The sequence below is a fragment of the Acanthaster planci genome, linkage group LG02 (genome assembly GCF_054643075.1).
Source record: "Acanthaster planci isolate LZ-2023a linkage group LG02, COTS_SCS, whole genome shotgun sequence".
Classification (NCBI taxonomy): domain Eukaryota; kingdom Metazoa; phylum Echinodermata; class Asteroidea; order Valvatida; family Acanthasteridae; genus Acanthaster; species Acanthaster planci.
Window position 1 is genome coordinate 10,539,197 of NC_141778.1, and position 22,139 is coordinate 10,561,335.

The window sequence follows — 22,139 nt, forward strand, 5'->3', positions numbered from 1 at the left end:
CTTTGTTTCCAGAACAATAAGTACGTATGCCTAGGTTGACCTTATAACGTCGTCAGATGTCACAAATTGCAGGTTTTAACAGCAACGCTAGTCGTACTTTTTGAAAAGTTGCAGAGACCGAAAAATAGGCATTGGTTTGAGGTGGTTCCGTAGAAGAGGCCCTTGATTTCTGACAGTCGATAGATAAAGAGATGTTTGTGCTTTACGGATGTGAAGATTTGGGGCTGACCTTGTATTAAGACAATGAATATCCGAGTTTTTTAAAAAAATAACAAGTATACAGTCCTAGGAAAATTGTTCGTTTCAGATTGTTACATCAGCACACCTTGGTGGTATTTAGATAAATTAAAGACTGCGAAGGTATTGTATTTACTTGATAGTGGTGCTGAATGTTCTGTGGAGCTCGAATTATTAGTTATTCTAAGTATTTGTTTTTTTTTGCCTATTAAGGGTAGGTGTTACCCCAAGCTAAGCAACCTTACTGAAGGCATGTTACGGACAAGGTATTATAATTGGAGAAAATATTTATCTGAAGGTAAGTTATGTTTCAGTTTTCTTACTATGCCTTGGTTCCCAGAAAGTGACACGAGGACCTTTGGGCAACTTCAGGTAAAATTTTACATGTATCAACTTCTTCTATACGTCCACAGACTGTAAATGAAACAACAATCCATTTACGATTCAATTTCATAGTTTGTTGATTATCCTGTTTTACATGCATGCAAAGCTACAGAAAGGCCAGGCTTTAGGCAGCCAAATTCTAAAGGGGAGGGATGATCCCCAGCCTTCTGAAAAAGCCTGGTTCTTTTAGGGTTATTCCTCTAGGTCCCATAAATATTCAGTCGGATTCCACCACGGTTCTACTCAGCGCTAACAGTTAACCTCTTACTATGTCTTAAAGTTTCGCACGAAAGTAAAGTCAAGGGACTTTTATGAACTCTATGCAAACACATCCATATTCCCTTTATTTTGATCGTCCAGGACTGCTACCTGTTATCGTGAGTGGTATGTTGTATTATGTACGAGGTAGATGTTTCATCGATGACCTTCAAACTAATTCCAGGGATGGTTTGGCTTCAATGGTATACTGGTCTTTTTGTGAATATGAAACACACTTTGCAATGATGTAGGTGTTTTTAACAGGGACCCTGGATATAATTCAGCAACATTTTTTTCAGACTGTACCCAGTGCTTCCGCATACCACATCATTTGTCATGAATGGAACAGAAAGGAAATATATTTTCGTCTGTTTATCACAATAGGCGTTCGAATGGTTCCGTGCTAAATTTTTTAGAGAGGGCCTTGATCATTGTCCAACACATACATAAGAAATAACCAATAAAGCAGCTTCCTTGGGCAAAGCGTGTAGCCAATGCTACGGCCTTATAAAATGTAATCAAAGCAGGCAAGGGCCGTTTGGAGTTCTGTTACAAGTGAAATGGACCAATAGCGCCCACTAAGTCACGTGACCTATAGTGGGTATTGGATATCAACTAAAACAGTGTCTGCCCAAAGCAAAGTATTTCATAATTATCATTTACTAAAGATAAAGCCGACTGTACATACTGTACTCAGGCTACTGATGTGCTGGGAACTATACCGGAACTTGGCTGTAATATTTTGTAAAAAACACTCCAAACACACGTTGTTATTGGGGTTGATACCCGTTACGTCACGTGATTTAGCGGGAGGAATCGGTCTATTGATTATCAGCTACCCGAATCATTGTCGTGTATTTTTTTCAGGATGGATGATAAAACATAATCTGTTTTATGCCTATGGGGTTGCTTTTCGTTCAATGTGGGGGCGAATGAGTTGCCATGAAGGCCCGTGTTAGCTGAACTCCACCATAACCTTGCTAGAGCTTGCTAGTGTGTGGTTAGCCCTTTCCGTTCAGATCTGTTCATTGTCATCCAGACACCTGCAGACCCGACAAAAGCTTTTATGCGCACCAAGTTGTTGATTTATTATCCGCTCAGTACAAGTAGCGCAGGCCTCTATTTATTCATTTCCGCCTCGCCTAAAATTGGGTCCAGACGTGCTGCTTTGGAGCTAGTAAGCGCCAAGATGGCAAGAAACATCGATCTTGCATGAAATTGAAGCAAGGAAAATGGTATCCTTATTGATTTCATAGAAACGGTGTACGTACAAAATTATGAACTTGCAATTTTTCTCTGACATCTGAAATGGATGCCAAAACGGGATCAAAACTACATGAGTTGCTGGTGTTTGTTTTTATTTCTGCTCTAATTGGGGAGCTTCCAGCCATTTCGCAATCACAAGGTAGGAAAATATGTTTAGGCCTAGCTCAGGGGACTGAGGATTCAGGAGGGTTTCTTGGGGGCTGGTCCGGGAAATACATTGTACAAGGGGGCCGTGGAATAAAAGACTGCATGTTGTCGGTGATGGTGAAATCGTTGTTTTGCCCCAAACCCTTCATAATATTTACTTTAAGTCCCCTACATAATATTTGCTTTTAGACATAGGCCCCTAAAAAAGTTTTTTTTTTCAATGACGATGAAATGTAACAATTCCTAATCTTTTATGTTCACGAGCGGAGAATTTCATTTCCTTTTTACTTCAACACATTTATGCATGCGAATAATATTTCGGTTTAGAACCTATAGGACGAGAATGCATTGCAAAGGTGAGTACATACTATACTATCGGGCCACAGTTAGCTGAAACGATGATATATTTTTCAAAAAGTTCAACAAGCTCATCCAGACCTTCTTTTACGGTCTGGACGCACTGTAAAACCCAAGAACGTTTGACCACGCAGTGCGTTTAGACGGAAACGTGTTTAACGTAGAAAGTGTTTACCGTTGGGACATTAAACGCTTGTTTAGAGTGGCTTAAAACAGCATTCCATTATTTTCCGCCTATGCTCTTTAGTGCCGATAAAATTCAAATCTCATGTTGTAAGTGGTTAATTTAATTTGTTGATTTTAAATTTGACATTACGTGTAATACATTAGATGCAGAGTGGATTATCACACCAAAATATAAAATGTTCGGGGCGCCCAGAGTTTAAGACATGACTAGCCAGCGCATGCGCTGTATGTACACGCACGTGCATACGCACTTCGATCTCTTTCCGGTGTTGACTGCACGTCTGCTAGTTGTTGTTAGTTGCAAAAGTGGAGAAATCGAACTGATCAGAGTTGCATTTGCTCGTTTCTTACACTAGATCGTGCATTTAACGTGCAAAAATATTTCACGAAAAAATAAGGTTTGTCAACAGTATTTCAACCATTTTTGTTACCATGTTAAGTTGTAGCAGTTGGCTTGCCGCTCTTCATGCCACACGTATGTTCATTACCATCACTTAGTTGGTGCGCAGGCGCACTAAATCCCACTACAGGGTTTCCCAGAAAAAAAACCAAACCCTGGGGAAAGTGGTTAATATGCCCAAACCATGAGATATGGTTGTAATGTATAGGATCTCCAAAAGGTAGAAGCAGTATTCGTTATGGTAATACATTGATGGTATGCCTCCTGTCATGCATGACTGAACATCCCTGTCTTGAAAATGGGGCATCCGAACTCAGTTGTGACACTTTGGATAAACCAGTAAATGAGGTTGTCCTCTGTCATGCTTGTCCTGGTTGAAAGTGACAACAAAAGGTTATGTTAATGAGGGAAGATTGCCTTTTGTCACTTTCAAGTTATGCAATAATCTGGTTTAAATGCGTTGACTTGCCCCGAGGTAGGCCAGTGCAATGTTGAAAAGTCTTCGAAGCAGGACAGCAAGTCTGCAACATGGTGCAACTTATTAAAGAGCAAAGAGTGTTTGTCGTGACGAAATTTCTTGAAAAGAAGAGCTTTCAAGCCACCCAAGCTGCATTTAGGGAAGCCTTCCCTGATAGGGATCCACCAGCCAAGTCGACCATCTGGGAAAATGTGCACAAATACCGAGACCACGGGACAAGCCTTAATTTGAATAAGGGTCATTCGGGAAAGCGGCATAAAGTGCGAACTCCTGTAAACGTTGCTGCAGTTCGACAGCAGCTTGTCAAACAGCCAAGGGGGAACCAGTTGCTGGAGGAATGGACTTGGACTGTCCCATACTTCGTTTAACCGCATAACGCAGTTAGACCTTGAGTTCCATCCATACCGAATGCACATCCGCCACCAACGTTTGCGTGGAGACCTCAGGAGGAGACGGGCGTTTGCTCAATGGCTTCTGGAACACATCCAAAGTGTTACAACTGAGTTGGGATGCCCCATTTTCAAGACGATGGTATTCAGTCATGCATGACAGGAGGGATGCATCAAGGTATCATTAGAAAGAATACTGCTTCTACTTTTCGGAGATCCCTATAGATTATAATCATATCTCCTGGTTAAGGCATATTACCCCCTTTCCTCGGGGTGTGTTTTTTCTGGGACACCCTGTATAGCGCAGGGTTGCAATATACCAAATACCCGCCCACAGAAAACAGTGCAAAATCGGACCGAAATAGCACCGTCTGTTGACTCTCGTGAAAAGGTTGGCCTCCTTTTTTTCACTGTAAATTCAAGATTATGGCCAGAAGATCTCTTTTCGTTTCAATTTCATTGGGGGTTAGATATGAAAAAACTGTTATTCGCCGTTCAACGAAGATAGGCCTACCCCCCAAAACTGCAGTAAAACTAAGCGCTCAATTCTGAATGTAGCCACCCACCTTTATCCAAAATAGGCCCGCAATGTTGTGCTTTTTTTGAAAGAAATACCCCGAATTGGAAGCTATCAGCCCCAAATTTGGGATTTATGCAAATATTTGTACGATGCCCCCTGATGATGGCCAGTTTCATTGTAAAAGTCCCGTGGGATCACAGAATATTAAGGAGCTCGCGCGCAGAAATACAACGATTTGGTGGAATGCATCTTTAGAGGCCAGTAAAACCTGAGATAAAGTTGTTTTCCATACCGATTAGAATTCAAACACTCAAAGTCTCCCAGACAGTATCCCCGATGATCTGACAGGAGTTCGACAAGAGTGTGAAAATTAGGCACTAAGTTAGGTGAAAAACACGGAAAATGACGAAAATGGGTCCCAATGAAAAACGAAGTGCATTTCAAAAACGGTTTTCTTCCAAGAGGTTTTAACCTTTTTTGAAAATAAGAGTTACTAGTCTTTCATATGGCATCAACATTATTTGAAGGTTAACTTTGCAAAGTTGTGAAAATCAGACACAAACTAGGTAAAAAACGATAATTTTTCATAATTATACTTTGTCGTAAAATTGACATTTTCTACTTTCTTTGATTATTTTCCAGCGATCTTTCTTACCAGAATCTATTAAATATCACCATTTGATAGACTCTTGGCAATTTAATCACACACAAGGCCTTCAAGTTCAAGGGAAATGGCAGTACAAATTCCTCCCATGGGTCACCATCGATCTGCGTCGCCTGCTAGAATAATTTTTCAGGCCCACTGTGTCACTAGTGCACATGCGCGAATATACAACTGAATGCACGCACGGTATATGGGGACCGAACATACGTATGAGTCTATCACTGCGAATGACTTAACACGTGTATGGCATCGTTACCCAATAATGTGCAGTTAAGAAACACTGCACTCTTTATAAACGCGTCAAGGTCACGGACGTGTAAGAAAATCTGGACTCGCAATGCCCTTAATCACCTTATAGAGATCACTGAATCCACTAGCGGCCATTTTATCAAGCCGAATACAAAGCTTACTTGGCAATGTCCGCCTTTGTTCTCCCTGGCGTCAATAGGTACGCAATCGCAAGCGATCCAACCCACGCATTTGTATGCGGCTCGGTAAAATGGTTGCTAGTTGGCTTCTATTTCATACAAAGGCGTTGCAAGTCCAGATTTCTTTTCCTTGGTCAAAGTGTATAAAAAGTGTTACAGCTTGTACACATACTTAGGCGCTTTTTGTTTTGTTTTTTAATTTTTTTAAAGTAATAAACACACAGGTTTATGATTAAAAAGTGTACCTAACATATGCTAAACACATCCATACATTTATACTTTGCGTTTACTAAATAAAATAGTTTGTTCCGCATAAACATGTCGTAGGTGTCATAATGTTCAAAAAGTATTACATATTTGCGTTTAATTTGAGTCCAGAAGTTAAACGGTAACGTTGGGTTTTGCATTGTGGGGAATAACTTAAAAGTGGACTGTAACAGTCTTAATCGAAGAAATCATATTTTGTCTGGAGGCGTGGCAAAAACGGAGTACAATGAGCTCGAAGCCAGGGGCTACACTAACTTGGATTTGAAATTCATTGGCACTAAAGAATATTTAGTAAAATAATGGAATTCACATTTTAATTAAGCCGCTGTCCCGATGACAAACACTTTATTTAAACACTTTCCCATCTAAACGCATCGTGTGTTCAAATGTGGGGAGTTAATATGTTTAGATTATAAACGAGCCAAACGAGTGTGTTGGCAGTATACAGATTGGAAGAACAGACTAGTGCAAATTTCTCCGCACCTGCAAAGATATTTTGCTGGAGTCTTCATCAAAGGAGAATCGACCGAATTTTTTGTAGGTGCCCTTTTACAGTTGCCCTGGAATCGCCAAACATTTAATGTTTTAAACTGTTAAGAAAAAAAAGGAAACCAACTTAATTGTCTTGCAGTTATGGAGTAATGTTTTAGATTTCGGACAGAAGGAATCAATCTTAAATGTCTTGTAGTGTCAGATCATGGAGGAACACACAGAAGGAGTATACAACCCTGGCACATCAAAGTACTCGATAATTATCGCCGCCAGGTCAGACGAACAATAGTAAATATTCTAAAAATGCCTGATAACTGCCTGCAGCTTAGCCGGACAAGTGGGGCCAGTATCAATATTTGTGGTGTTTTCTTTGCAGGTAACTACAACTAATCGCAGTGACCAGGAAATAAAAAGACAAATATCTAACATTACATTTACCTTTGCCGTCGTGAATAATATTTTTAACATTTTGATGCCCTCTTCCATTATCCATGCAATGCTAGGAATTTTATTTTGTCACCCCAAAACTTCAGTTTTGAAAGTTTTTGTATGATTTTGGCTATTAGACTGACCAACATGTCGACCACCACCAACATGTCGACAGTTAAGTTCATAACGACCAAACTGCGATATTCATCACAAGGAGTGATCATATGCATGAGATCTCATAAAATACCTTTTTGTATAAAAATTATTCAAATAAAACAATATTTTAGAAACAAATTGGCAATTTATTCACAAAACAACTCAAGAAGAAAGTGTTCGACAAGGGCAATGACTGCACATGATCACTTAGGGCACACAGCCTAATACAAGCAACTGCGCAAGCATTAAATTTGATGTTGTCAGATTATACTAAGCACCAACAATATCACGAATATTCAACTTCCTATACTGTTTTACACAACGTTTTAAGGATGCAGATTACCAGCGACAAATTGCAGCGATGATCTTCGGGTATAAAGGGGGCTTATGCCATGGTTTTGAAACAGTTGGTGCGTTGCTAGGATTCACTGCGCTCTGGCTATGGACATACATGTACCAGACATGCAGAAAGCGGTAATTGGTCAGATATTATTGCCCAGGCAGTTCAAACTCCTTCTGTGTTCTTCCTATTGTGAGAACCTTGATTAGGATAAGGCTGAGCCATTTCAATAAGCCCTTTGCGCATTAAATTTGAATAAAATCTGGTACACTGAGTCCTTTAAAATCATTTGAACATAACAATTTGAATTCTCCACAGTAAAAAACACTGCCTGTATACCTCGTGAATAGATTCGGAGCAAGCTTTAGTTACATAAGAGACGCCTTGCAACAATACTGTTCTCAATGCATAAGAAGGGCACAAAGGAACCAGTCCATTCCAGAGATCGTGGTCGCTATGCAAAAGCTTGCCGCTAATCAGGAGGTATAGCAACAGTGTCTTTAGTCTGGGCAAATTCAAATTGTTACGTGTGTGCAATCAGATTACACAGAGTACCAGATTTTATTAAAATTTAATTTAATTGGTTGAGCATTAGGATGTTGTGCATGTTTCAGGCTGCGATGGATACCATATACGTGGCTATACATAATTGAGTAATTTTACTATTTTGATATTTCAAATTCTCGTATACATGTTCTTGCAACCCGTCCCTTTTATGTATTAAGGAAATTTTTTAGAGAGAACAAGTAGTCAGCGTTTCTTAGATTAACATTTTTGATGGCATACACTTGGCAGTCCAAATCAAGGTTTTATATACACTTTCTCTCAAGTTCCATTTGTTTTTGACATGGCATTTAAAAAATTATTTTACTCTGATTTGTTTAAGATCCTTATGATTTGGTCTTTGTGGCCAACCTGGAGCCTCCAGGACTTTTCAAGGCTCCCACGGAAACCTTCAACTTCACCCTCATTCCAGGGTTGAATGGTAGCCATAGCAACATAAGCCGACCCGTTGCCATTGACTATGACCCTGAAGAAGGAATGGTGTACTGGACTGACGTTGTGCTTCACAGCCTCAGTCGGGCCTTTTTGAACGGAAGTGGATTTGAAATTCTTGTCTCGGATCTACATAGTAAGCCAGTCTTATAAGTATGCATGCTTTAATGCGCGTTAACGATACTTTCCCTTGATATACAGCCCTGTGCAATGACTTTTCAGGGTGGTATCCGTCCTAAGCAGGAGCAACACCTCATCCGTTGAAAAAATACAATGTTGGTCGGGAGTGCACGTTTTCTTGGTAGCCATGCAACTCCAATGCTTGCGTTTCATAGTCGTTAGTGAACCCGCGATGTGCAGTTGCTGCCAAAAGAGCCTCCATTGCTAAGATAAAATTGCACCCTCTCTTAGTCCAGCTCGGAGCCCATAGAATTTGAAAATGCTAAATGTACTCAAACATTACAGCTGTGTATCCAAACGGAGCTTTTATAGCTATTATTACAGAAGGTTAATATTAAACATATCTTGAAATGAACTAACGGAACACGAAAAAACAGAGAGGAGAAAACGATGAACAGTTATATTTTTAGAGGGGGAGAAAATTACCAGAAGAATATTTAGCGTAAGACCCATAGAATCGGGTACAGGGACTCAAATATTTCTGTATGTGGACTTGGTTGGGCATGAAAAGGGCAACCCAGTCTGATTACCTAAAGTTCATGTATTAAACTCCCCGAGTTTTCAACCCTTATACCTCACTGTAACCAAAATAACAATTGGCACGTACAGCTCAAATCTCTCCCCGGCTCTCTTGGATTGTGATCGAGAGTGTGTGGTTTATAAAGATTTTCCCAATTTCCAGTTGCTACTTGGACATATAGTCCTATACTTTTATTTACGTTTTCGACATTCTTATTCCATCATTCAGAATAGATGACAAACGAACCATGCATAACCTCTGAGGAAAATGAACAAATGAAATCTTTTGCAGAACCTTACCTTCAAGTTTCAGATTGATGCAAAATATTGAAAGTAAATTTGTAACAGTTTCTAGTGGGAGAAATCGTCTTAAATGTTTTTGTTTCAAATTAAAGGTTACTAATCACTCTATCGCAACCTACATAATCGGAAGCTTTAACATTTGATTGTTGTCGTATGAAAATTATTTTAAAATGGACATTCATTATACACGTTGCTATAGTCTTAGTATTGCCCTTTTAATGTATCTTCCTGTCATCCGAAATTGTTGTAGGGCCTGATGGGATGGCTCTTGACATTGTGAATCGTCTGATGTACTGGACCGATACAGGCAGTGATCTGATAGAGCGAGCTACCATGGATGGTCAGGGTCGATCCGTTGTTCATAACTTTACAAAAACGACAGGGGCAGTGGAACCCAGAGCGATTGTAATAGACCCTAGAAACAAGTACGCCTCTGTTTTGATTTTTATCAGTTTCTATTAATTTGATTTGTATTTTAGCGGCTTATCCTGAATCATTCCTTGTGTTTCGTCCAAATATGGTGTTGATAATGGCTTATTTCAACAACAGTACGTGTGCCTCTTCTTTTCTGAATAGAAATTGATATTGCGGTTTTAAAAAGTGGCTTAATTATCTATTGCTACTTACATTTACTTTTTGTTTGGTAAACTCTTTGTACAAAATGTCACCGGCAGAATGGGACTATTTTCAATGTCCTGAAAATGTTTTGATTCCGAAAACACCTGCAGAATTGGTAGAGAGAAAAACCAAGCAACCGTGAGGTGGACAGAATACCAAACGGTCATACTTTTGATGGAAACTTAACCATGGCTCCTGCAGAATGAAACGGGTATATAAACCAATGAACGTACTTCTGCTTTATTTGCTACATAGTCATTTGTACTGGACGGATTGGGGCAGCTACCCAAGGATTGAGCGATCTGACACAGATGGATCAGGTCGTCGTGTTCTGATTGACACCGATCTTCGGTGGCCAAATGGCTTAGCTTTGGACTTGGAAGGTATTTGTAATTATCTAAGTGATTCGACCCATGTGATCACTTGTTAATATGGCCGCTTAGTTAGTTATCAAATATTGTCAAATTTACTCACTTGGCCGTCGGCTTCGTCCTGACCTCTTCTCGGGTCGTGCGTTTCTGGAAAAGTGCACTGCGGGAACAACTAGATGTCTTAATCGCCCACAGTTGGGGAACAACTGGGAACAGGGACCGCAGCTGTCGACACGCAGCCTTCGGTGTGTCGTTCCCGACTGACAGCTTCAGCGCTGGAGGTTCCACGTACTCATCTAATTAATCGATCACCCAACTGTGCCACACACTCGATGCATCTTCCTGGCTCCCAAATCAAAAGTTGTAATCGACCCGTTGTGCCTGCTAAATCACGTGACATATGCGTCTCGAACATCAGCGAATATGGCATCAGCGAATATGGCATAGCGAGGTGTCGTTTTTGTTACCAAAAAATAAAGCCGACGGCCCGTACTGAGACTACTCTACTGACAATAAATGGCTTTATTTTTGATAAACAACACTAACAACACACTTTACTAAGGGAGTGCGCCATGTTTGTTGATGTTTGATACACACTATTAAACCAAGAGGGCGCAATCGGTTTATTAAATAGACTCAACTGGTCCCCCTTCCTGTTACAGGGACCGGTAGCTAAAGCAGATTAATGTGTGCGTGCCAATTAGCTCTGTCAGTTGGATACTCGATATATAACTTTTTATTGGTTCAATAGCAAAAGTAATTAAGTTGCAGCTGAGAGCCATATAAAAGACAAGTACCCATCCTTGCTAAGTCTCTGTTGATCACAGTTGTGGTAATTTATTTTTCGATGATTATCATCGATAAATCATTTTAAGGCAATATATTTCAAGTCAATGGTTACTGCGTTACATTTTAGATAACTAAGCAATTTATGGTAAAATTATTTTCTGTAACAAAAAAGAGAAAATGAAATATTTTGTCAGCTCCTACTTGATTTGCGCATCGAGCAGGCATCGTTTCCTCTTTTACATGTACCCGGCAGATTCTACCAGATTCATTACCAGCCGTACCAGTCCCTATGTTTGGAGGACGTCTGTAAGACGTTTGGAACCAGTCGATGGAAAAGACGCGGACGCGGGATACCCGGCACGATATGTAGGAAAGGGGCCACGCAATGTGACGCACAAGCTGTATACCCGAAGGCTATTGTGCCTACTTAACCACCCCCCCTCGGAAATCTGAAAGGAATTCCAAGGATTCCATCAACACAAAAGAAGACACAATGGGAGGGAGGTCCCCTTTGGCACGTATCTTGCATTGTATGGGACACGGATTTCCCCCTGTCCTCTGGAATGCCAGTTACCCGATTAACACGTTCGTTAAAATTTCACGTGTACACCGAAGCAAGGAGAACTAAACAGATGGTACCAGCCCGGTGCTGCCTTACAACAAAAAGTAATCCCCTGTTGCATAATTTAAAATAACCCTTTCAAAACAATTTCCCGAAAGAAAAGAAGAGTAATAATTTCAAACCTTCTCTGGCTATACGATGCCCGATACGAGGCAAAGGGGACCCCCTCTATTATGTCTTCTTTTGTGTTGATGGAATCTTTGGAATTCCTTTCAGATTTCTGGGGGGGGTAGGTACAATAGCCTTAGAGTTTACAGCTTGTGCATCACATTAGAGGGCCCCTTTACTGTGTACACCTGCTGGGTATCTCTGTGGCATCTTAGATAGCCCTAGACCAATGGACTTGGAAGTATTTAAACTTTACAATCTAGCGGAGATCTCATACTTGCTTATCTGCCAAGCTAGCTGGGAAACTGGACACCAGCCTTTTGTTCTTTCTCTCAAAAGGATAAAAAAAAATTCATTCCTTTTTCTGTAGGCGAAAAAATGTACTGGTGCGATGCCGGCATAGATCGCATTGAATACTCCGATCTTTTGGGCCAGGGCCGGACTGTTCTTGCTTCCATAAGTGGTTTTCACCCATTTGATCTTTTCTTCTATAACGATGACATCTACTGGACTGATTGGACGAGAAACTCTGTTGTTCGTGTCGATGCTGATGGAAGTCGCGAAGCTTACGGCTCTGCAAGTTTTGGTCGTGCAGGAGGTATCCACGTATTTAAAGGTGGGACAAAAAGATTAACAAAAACTAGGACTGTAAGGGAAAGTTTGCATGGTGGTCTTTGACATGCTTTTGATAATGAACAAAAGTACATGTACATGTCTGGAAAACACTCCCAGCCAATTGTCAATTCTGCTTCTTGAATACACAAAACCACGGTGCATGGTCAAATTTGAAAGTAGTTAGCAATGGTTTAATTTTACCTCTTTTGTGGTTATTATCTTAGGATTATTCAACCGTCCAGTGTTTCTTTGTTGTTTTTTTTATTGTTGATTATCAGAAGACATTCCCCCCAATTTCACCACGGGTTGCCCCAGCAACATAACGCGTCTCGCAGATGACAATCAGGCGTCTGTCCCTGTGTCATGGCCTGAGGTGACTGCGTCAGATTGGACTTTGCCCTTACGGTGGATCCAGAGCCATCGACCTGGTGACGCGTTTTCAGTTGGTAATGTTACCATGGTATCTTACAAGGTGATGGATCGAGCGGGAAACTCGGCATATTGTAACTTCACTGTGACTGTCACGGGTAAGCCTTTTAAACTAAAACAAAAAAAAACACTTTGGGAGATATTTTTAGTTCATCTGGACAGACCTTCACTCGCTCAGCGTGTTTGTCCCTCGTGTTGTCTTGCAGGACTCGGACTGGACTGTCCATCCAATGTCACAGCTATCGCTGGTCCTGGTGATTCCACTGTCACTGTATCGTGGGTGCAACCAAAGGTCGTCTTCAATGGTCCCCCACAACCAGTGATATTCTACATTGGCACCCCACCCACACAGAGCACTGGTGAAAATGATGCACAGGTTCTTGTGTACTCGGATCACCAGCCAGGGGAAGCGTTTGGTATTGGTGTCACTGATGTCACATATCGTACCAAGGGACTTGAGACACAGTGCCAATTTAGTGTCAGTGTCACTGTCACCGGTAAGTGAAAATGTTTCTAATGACATGTCACATTATGGTCCATGATTCAATGATAAAAGTGATTTTGAGGGTGATCCCTTTGAAACAATTTTATGGTGTCTCGTCTTATATACTAAACCTCCTAACATCCGCCACTGTCACAGGTAAATAAAGTGTTTTTATAATAGCACTTTACATTTTGGTTCGTGATTAAATAATAGAAATTACTTTGAGGTAATCAATTTATCATATCATCTTAGATACTGAACCTCCCAAGATCAATGGTTGTCCTGGTGATACCATCGTCCCTGTCAAGCCGCCGTCCAATGAGACATCTTACAGCTGGACTCCTCCTGTGATCTCTGACAACTCTGGTTCAGCAAGTATCACTTTCAGCTGCCAAGCAGCTGTCTGCAATCAAACTGGGCAAAATGGTATCTTTGCAGTTGGTGTTACTGAAGTGACTTACAGTGCTGTTGACGCCTTAGGCAACCGGAACATGTGCCGTTTCACCATCACAGTTACAGGTATGAGTGTGTGTGCAACGTTATCAATAATTTTTTTCAGTTCAGTCAATCAGGTGGTTCTGAAAGATTTGTAGGGTTGGGAAATTGTCACAATTTCCAGGGCTTGGCATGATGCCCCTTGAAAGTTTAATTACCAGTATAGGCCACGGATTTCCTTTACTGTAACAGTGGATAATTTTTGATAATCGAGGAAGATTACTGAGAGCAGTGTTGAAGGGGGGATTGAAGGATAAAGGAAAGGCTCTGTTATTATATCACACAATATGTACGTGGGATTCGATGCAAGACTGTCCCATGAAAATCCTTTAAAGTGATGAATTTTCGAGCTTTCTGAAAGATTCGTTGCACATTCATCAGCCCCTGATATTGCTGTAGATTTTTGGTTAGCCTGGTTACTTCCACAATTTTATATGTGTCTTTAGGAGTGGGTCTAGTCTGTCCTGCAAATTTGGTAGTCGATGCTGAACCGGGTTTCACCAGCATCAGTGCGAGCTGGTCAGAACCGGAAGTAACCGGATGGAACGGGCCCACCAACCTCACCTCCAACTTCAATCCTAGTGATGTCTTCCTGATTGGCAACCATAACATCAGCTATCACCAGACCTTTGCAGCATACGGTGTGGTTGTAGAATGCTCCTTTTCACTTCAAGTTGTTGGTGAGTGTGGCTGGATACAGACATCACTCTTGTGACAACATGATTGCCTGTTGTGTGAAATTGAAAACCGATGAATGAGCCGATGAAACAGAAATTGCTGTTTTCAACCAAATTAATCAAGTGCAAAAATGTCAAACATTTTAACTTTAATATGCGTATATAAGTATTGTGTAGCTTGGCATACACGAATGAGTTAACTGTTTCATTTGTTTCGGGGCAGGTTTCTCTAAGGTAGAGTGTCCAATTTTGTTGGTGAAATGTTGAAGACACTTCACTGTCTCCGGGTAACGTCAGCTATATTTTGGGGTCTTTTCCTCTGCAGGTTTCTGTGCCAGAAGCACTACAAATGATCCGCTCCTGGGAAGGTTGGAGTGGCCTGAGACCAAAGCAGGGTTGACTGCGTTGTCTGTTGATAGATGCACACTTGACACTACAAATGGTGAGATCTAAGTTTTCTCATTCCACCTTATGAATTCATAGCGGCATTGTGTGGCCACTCCAAAATACTGTGTTCTGCAAGTGATATTGAGGAATCTCTGACGAAATAGTAAAATCACAGATAAGTAACAATGCTCGCTTGCACATACTTGGTCTTCCAAATATGTTAATTGACTCTTGTGCTCCCTGATTATATCATGAAATATATCGTATCTTTGAAGATATATGCAGTGATTGGAAGGCAATCCTAAAAGCCCTTTTTTTCTTACAGAGGATACTTAACTTCCAAAGCTTTGACCTCTGTCTTAGGATAGTAGTGAAAACGTGTTGATTACCATGATTTATAGTCATGCGATCAACTTACATGTCTTCTATAAAGTGAGCAGGGTCTAACTTTTTTACAGGCTTGGTTGATGGAGGATTGGCTTGATAATCTCGTGGTCAGGGGTAAAATTTACTTTGAATTATTTTTATTCCAATACTTGTCTCTGCATGCAGCTGGAGGTCCATTATCTGTTCGGAACTGTTCCATCGTTGCGCCTCCCCGGTATTTCTCGTGGGGGGCTCGAGAACCTCGTAGCTGTGGTACAAGAAGGAATGATGTCACTTTTGAAGATGTCGAGAAGGTTTTCTGTGCTTTTGAAATTTAAGCAAAGCGTGCATTAATTTGCATTACAGTGGCCATTATTAGGCAGTTTGTCTAGTCCCTGCATTTGTTATATTTCAGTTAATTGTGTTGTTTGTGTGACCCTGGGAAGAAAACGTTTATTTTTTTCCATTTGGTAGGTGAATGTCAGTGTAGGAAATGCAGTCGAGGTGGCTGGGTTTCTGGTCAATGAGACATCAAGATCATCTGGTGCAGAAAATGTTGCAGCAGTTTCCAACATCCTTATTAATATTGTTAATGCAGGATCAGGTGACGCGCAGGTTGGTGTGAAATAGCACTTTTCTTAGTTTAATCGGAAGATTTCCATATTTTTTAGCTCTTATAATGTCTTGGTTGTTGCAAGTAACATGTATAACCTGTGAATTCGTTTTATCGTGGAACTGAACTTTTATTTCCCCTTTCACGCTTTCAATGATGTGATGGACAACCTACAAATCAGGTGATGAGTATCTGTTGTTTAAAGAAGACCATGCGTAAAAGCCAACCAGACTTGAGAAACATTTATAACTTATTTTTCTGGAAGGTAACTGAATTGGTCGTGGAGACCGTCAACAACGTTGCCAACACTGCCTCAACTTCAAATTCCCAGTCCATTGATGGCAGTAGCTCATCGGCAATCATCCAGTCTGTAGAGAATCAAGTCTCCTTGACCCTTCAGCAGGAAGGTCGCGTTAGCATACAGGAGGAGTCCATCCATGTCGAGGCGGTCAGTGTGGACCCGATGGAAGCTAGGGGTGGGTTCACCTTTGTTTCGTTGCCAGTTGAGCAGCAGCCAGGGCAAAGTTTGCCAACATCTGGCTCACTGGCCGGCACTGAGGTCAAGACATTACTGAATACCAGCGAGATCCCAGAACAGGTGGTAGCCTCTATCCGGTTACCGGCTAACATCATTGACTTGATACAGGCTGGAAATGGCAAGTCTAATCTTTTATTGCAGTGAGTGATTGTTGAAATATTTAAAATCAACTTGTGTGAGTAAGCAATTGGCCTGACTTTGTTGCAGTATCATTCCATTATGCTAAGTATAAAGCTTACATGCAAATATCAATGGTGATTTATGAAAGGAATCTGAAACTAATGCGCTTATAATGGTACATTCATGCACGTGCAGGTACCACCAGTCATCATCATACATGTATCTGAAGTAGTATACAGGTTGCACCGCTTATGTTTGCCCCTCCATGATATTCAATTGTCCTTTGCCTGCAGGATTAGGCTTTAATTTGACAATTGACAGTTGGCAGTCAAATTTCTCAACTGGTTGTTTGCGGTCCCTGATACCTTGTAGATAACAGCTCTCAGTCACTTCGTGCTAGTTTCATCGTCTACGCTGATGACACATTATTCCAGTCAGTTCTGATCAGTAACTTCTCAGCGGAGAGTGGCTCTAGTCTGCGAGTTGCAGGGTCTGTTGTCTCTCTGAGTGTGGAAGATTATGAACTGGTCAACCTCACTGAACCGCTGGTTATTGAATTCAAGGTACCTGTCTTCAAAGAAAAGAATACAGGACGTATGGGGGACGATCACAGGTTAAACCAAACATTAAAAAATTTCATTCTGTAGATCGTGAAACCTTGACATTGTGTGTAGGATGTGGTATGTTGACGTATTTTGGAAATTCTGACATTCCAATTCACATTATCTCTATACAGGCACCTGACATAAATGAAACTAAAAGGAACAGAACCACCATCCAGTGTGTCTTCTGGGATTTTGAGCTCAATGACAGAATCGGTGATTGGTCAACGGCTGGGTGTGTTCTTGCACTTAAGACCAAAACGAGGGTGTCCTGTAACTGTAGTCATGCAACAAACTTTGCCATCCTTGTGGTATGTTTCTCAAGAAAATTGATTTGTACATCTGTCTCAAAGGTTTTTCATGTGGTACACAGTAAATAAGCATTGAGGATGCATATTTGAGTCATTTAACAGAATTTTATCTTGCTTCATTATCAACAGCAGAGCTGGCGCATATACAGGGGCAAACTTGCCCTTCAAGACGTTTTGCCAATTATTCTTATTTTATTAAGAAGTGAAAGCGCCACTGCGTTTGAGATGGTGCTTTCACTTTTCAGGAGAAGAAGTTAGTGATTGTGACTTACAAAAAAAATTGGACAATTATTTTTTGAAAAATTCCAGATTGCCCCCGCCCCACACTACACCTGGATACCTCACTGAAACCAACCTCTACCTGGCTCTTAATATAAAAGTTTGAAACTACTTCATCCCACTGTGATTACCTTCCCAAGAAATCAGGGACATACGTAAATAAGCTAAATTACATTTGGATTGTTTCGTTTGTTTAGAGCGTGAAAGGTCCAGTAGAAGACTCGGCCCTCGCCAGGGCGCTTAGTGTAATCAGCCAGGTTGGCTGTGTGTTGTCCATCATAGCTCTGGGTATTACACTGGTTGTGTATCTTGCTATCAGGTAAGACATAGTCTGATATTCTTTAGCTGTGGCTGTGTAACGTGGATGCAGCTGCCAGCAGGTGGCTTTCTTAGTATAGGGATGACGCTGTGAACCTGACGGTTTTGTGTGGGATTCATGGTTACTACCATGTGAGCAATAGTTTGAACAAAGCCATATCAATGCCAAACACAGGTGAATTGGTAACCGTTGTACAACATATACCCAGGCTACCAGGAGAAATCGACAATGTATATAAAAACATATGGTTGCTGACTAAAATGTGTCATGTTTTGGAAGGGGTATACCAAATTTAATTTCATTAATGTTTGTTTTAGTTTGTACACCATAAGTTATGTTTTTCCACTGACAGGAAACTCCGCAGTAGTAAATCTCGTCAGATTTTCATGCATTTCTGCTTCTCCTTGTTGCTGTTGTACCTCGTCTTCCTTGCTGGTGTAGACAATGCCATTGTAAGTATACGCCTCAACTTAATATTGTGTCATCATCATGTCAAACAAAGATTATTAAGTAAGCTCAGACGTATTCTTCATTCTACGTACATTTTGCAGTTTTTTCAATCATGTTAAAGAATATAATATTGTGTCTGATAGGTTGGATAGATGTTTTGCAAGTTAGGTTTATTATAAAATAAATAAGATTTTGCCATTTACTCTCCTGATAGTAATGGGAATTTATTGACGGTATAAACTAAAACAGCTCATTTATTATTTGTTTTAAATTATGTAGGGCTCTGGAGGGGGCTGTGTGTTTGTTGCTGCTTTACTACACTACTTGACTCTATCCACTATGATGTGGATGGTCGTTGAAGCCAGGAACATGTACGTCAGCACAGTGAAGGTCTTCCCAGAAGACACTCGTCGATACATGCTAAAGGCGAGCCTCATTGCTTGGGGTAAGTTTTTATCAGCACATTTTGTCTGTTTTGTCATAAGTAGCGTGGATATGCCTTATGGTCAGGTTTTTATTCCTGTTTGCGTTAAAAGCGAACCGAACTTTTGTAATACTAGGGTGCCATTTCAATTAACCAAGCATCTGACAGTCAACAGTATCTCTGTTTTCATTTTGCTTTCACTTGATTTACCCTTCAGGATCTCCATTGATAGTTCTGATTATTACATTGGCAGCAGCCACAGATCACTATCAGAACGAGCACTAGTAAGTACACTTTCTGATATTGTGTGGAGGGGGTAGACGCATTTTGAGGGTCCCATATCTCAAATCAAATAATGGGCGATCACCATGGAGAAGTTGCCACGGCTCGAAAGGCCTCATTTATTGGGCATTAACACAGCAAAAGCTCTTTTCACCAGGTGTGCTGTGTGTGGAGTTTGAATGGTTCTGCTGTTTTGCCAGGGTTGAATATCCAGTAGTGTTTAGCCACTTTTTGTTGGCTGTGAGCTTGAAAAAATGGCTTTTCTATGGCAGCTCTTGGTGGCTCATGGTATTGTGAATCCTCCATATTGCGTCTGTTTACCTTAATCCTATTTGCTAAATGAATGATTTTTTTCAAGCTTGTCTAGTCCAATGAATCTCTTCCTTTTCTTTATTAATTTCTCAGCTGTTTCCTGCGACCTGGTCTTGTGCTGTACATTGGTCTCCTTACTCCCATCGGTCTCATCCTCATCCATAACATCGTCACCTTTGTCTTGGTCATGCGCAGTCTCCTAAACGTCAAAGAGGTATCACGCTCCCAGCAGATCTCCAAACGCCTCCAGAATGCTGTGGGTATCTCTGTCCTCATGGGACTGACCTGGTGTTTTGGGTTCCTGGCTATTGAAGAGGCAACTGAAGCATTTCAGCTGATCTTCTGTCTGGCCAATTCCTTCCAGGTAAGGGTCTGTCACAGATAACTTTGGTCCTTACAGTCTAATTCATAAGCATTTGATTGAAGGTCAATCCATGGCAACGTTTTACTAGTGTCCCTCAGCTATACAAACGGTAATGGATTCTCGATCAATTTAACGGGAACTTCCTTGTGCTGTTCATTTTAGGGCTTGATTGTGTTCATAATGTTCTGTGTTCGACGTGAAGAGGTTCGTACAGCCCTTGCACCGTACATGAAGCGCATCTGCTGCTGCTGTACCTGTCATTTCAGGTTGCCAAGGAAACAGGTTAAGTCCTACGATCACCAGTTGGTGTCCGAGTCAGTGCCAAGCTCCCCATCCAGTGTCCACACCGGAGAATTTGACCTGTCGGTGTCGGGACCGTATTAGTATGCTTCCAATTCGGTCTGCTTCTAATTTGTGAGAAAATAGAGAAGCGTTTTTTAAGGAGAAGTTTTTTGTTAGGCTGCTCAAATAAGAATTCTGTCACTATACATAATTTCTTTTTCACCCAAGAAAGCAGTCGACAGAGGGCACTTTAAATGTGGTGAACGCTTGGCAAACTGTCTAAATTGGTTAAATCTAGTAGATAGATGCAAGCAAAAAATTAGTCAACATTTTACGAGAAACGTGTAGACAGTATGAAAGAAAATACTATGTGCTGGGTAGATGAACAAATGTGTTGGTTGAACTAAGTGAGAAGCATTAATGAACCCAGGTGCCTTTAATGTTTTCCACAGGGAAAAGTTTCTGCGCATACATGCTTGAAGGGGGGGCAAGAAGTATAGATGTAATGCCCTAATTCTAAGTTAAGACTTAGTTTTGGTCGATTAAGTTTATTGAATTTATATTGTTTATACCTAGCCTATGCTTGAAACACATCCATGAAATCAGAGGATGGTTTAAGGGAAAGTATCTAAAATGTTGAAAGTAATCCCTGTTATTTTCCTTGTTAATGAATTTATTATATATGGCGTAGTTTAAACAAACTGCTGCATGTGTTCCTTTAGTTCTTTGTATGATTTTTGTTACTCTCTAAACACCTGTAGTGTTCCACGCTGTATCGATTACATATAATAAATATATATATTCAATGAATTTTCCTTAGACACACCATTTTTGCATCCTTATAATCTTTTTAAATTACGTTAGGATTAAGTGAATACTGTAGCGAAATAGTGGGGTGGTTAGAGCGCCCTCTTTAATTATTTGCAGTTAAGCATTTATATCCCATAATCATAACCCGCGCATGGGTATATAAGGAATGCGCGCGAGCTACTCGCGGTCTTTCCTGTCTTTCTGTTGTTCGGTCATATTTGTGCGTGACGAGTTCGTACTGCTGCTTGGTTTGGCTGTCAGAGCAGAACGCTGTGCTGGAGAGTGATTACTGGGCACTAGGTTAGTGCGACTTCATTCAGTTATTGTAATTAGTCCTGATAAGCACTCACATCTCTTTTATGGTCATCTTTTATGTAATTCAGCAGTAAACAGTGCAAGTCAAGACGTAGGTGGTGTAAACAATTTGCAAATCCACAAGCCGCCTAATTAGGAGTTGCCTATTTAGGAGTCTCCTGTTTAAGAGAGTGCCAATAATAAAATAATCAACCAATCAAATCTGAAGCCAACCAGAGTCTTTATTGAGTTCGTCCAGGAAATCCCCCAGTACCAGTAACCCACGGTACCGGCCCCCTTTCTGCCAGCCCCCAAGATAAGACCCGTGGGTGGAACTTGTTAGGCTTCGGCGCCTGGCGGTAGACTGCCTCCAAACGGACCTGCCCCCCTGGTCGCCTCTACAGCCGCTCGTCGGGTCGACCAAAGGCACGCCCGAGGCTCCGTCGCTGGAGACCGCTACAATACAAATATATAGACCTGTGTACTGATGATGCCAGACTTTGCATACGTGTATACGTCCCTGGTGGACCGTGAGCCTCCACTGGCTCCATAGGAAAAGGCACATGTAAACAAAATTTAATATTAGCATCAGTGTATGGGCCTAATAGAACACTTTTTTAAGTCCAAGCTTTGCTGGACGAGTTAAGGCCATTGTTGTAATGTAAATGGAAGACATTAACGTGTCCGAAACGGGCTTCCAATGCCTCTCAAACGTCCACTGTCAGGATGCCTCCACGTATCCTGTGTATTTCCGAATTGCGCGAGGTCTAGACGATAGATTT

The 22,139-nt window shown here is 41.1% G+C and overlaps 1 protein-coding gene across 2 annotated transcripts; it reads left to right on the forward strand.

Annotated features, from left to right (window-relative positions):
* Positions 1-1,896: 1,896 nt before the first annotated feature.
* On the forward strand, positions 1,897-21,822 carry LOC110978215 (uncharacterized). 2 transcript variants are annotated; one of them, XM_087132657.1, is made up of 21 exons: positions 1,897-2,284; positions 8,285-8,530; positions 9,647-9,821; positions 10,270-10,397; positions 12,275-12,520; positions 12,801-13,046; positions 13,155-13,445; positions 13,685-13,951; positions 14,374-14,607; positions 14,930-15,046; positions 15,544-15,671; positions 15,832-15,972; positions 16,236-16,626; positions 17,001-17,191; positions 17,365-17,541; positions 18,018-18,139; positions 18,492-18,591; positions 18,869-19,034; positions 19,231-19,297; positions 19,701-19,971; positions 20,134-21,822. In XM_087132657.1, exons 1-21 carry the CDS (start codon positions 2,188-2,190, stop codon positions 20,353-20,355), a joined length of 4,023 nt encoding a protein of 1,340 aa, XP_086988783.1. In that variant the 5' UTR covers positions 1,897-2,187; the 3' UTR covers positions 20,356-21,822. The 2 variants fall into 2 exon arrangements, with proteins under 2 accessions (XP_086988783.1, XP_086988782.1); XM_087132656.1 differs by having other exon boundaries at positions 1,898-2,284; positions 12,798-13,046.
* Positions 21,823-22,139: the final 317 nt, after the last annotated feature.

Excerpts from the sequence above, each read along its gene's own strand:
- LOC110978215 (XM_087132656.1), top strand. The coding sequence starts at position 2,188 with ATGGATGCCAAAACGGGATCAAAACTACATGAGTTGCTGGTGTTTGTT. Across the intron at positions 18,592-18,868 it reads CTGGTGTAGACAATGCCATT|GGCTCTGGAGGGGGCTGTGT; the intron begins GTAAGTATACGC and ends TAAATTATGTAG. Across the intron at positions 19,972-20,133 it reads GTCTGGCCAATTCCTTCCAG|GGCTTGATTGTGTTCATAAT; the intron begins GTAAGGGTCTGT and ends TGTTCATTTTAG.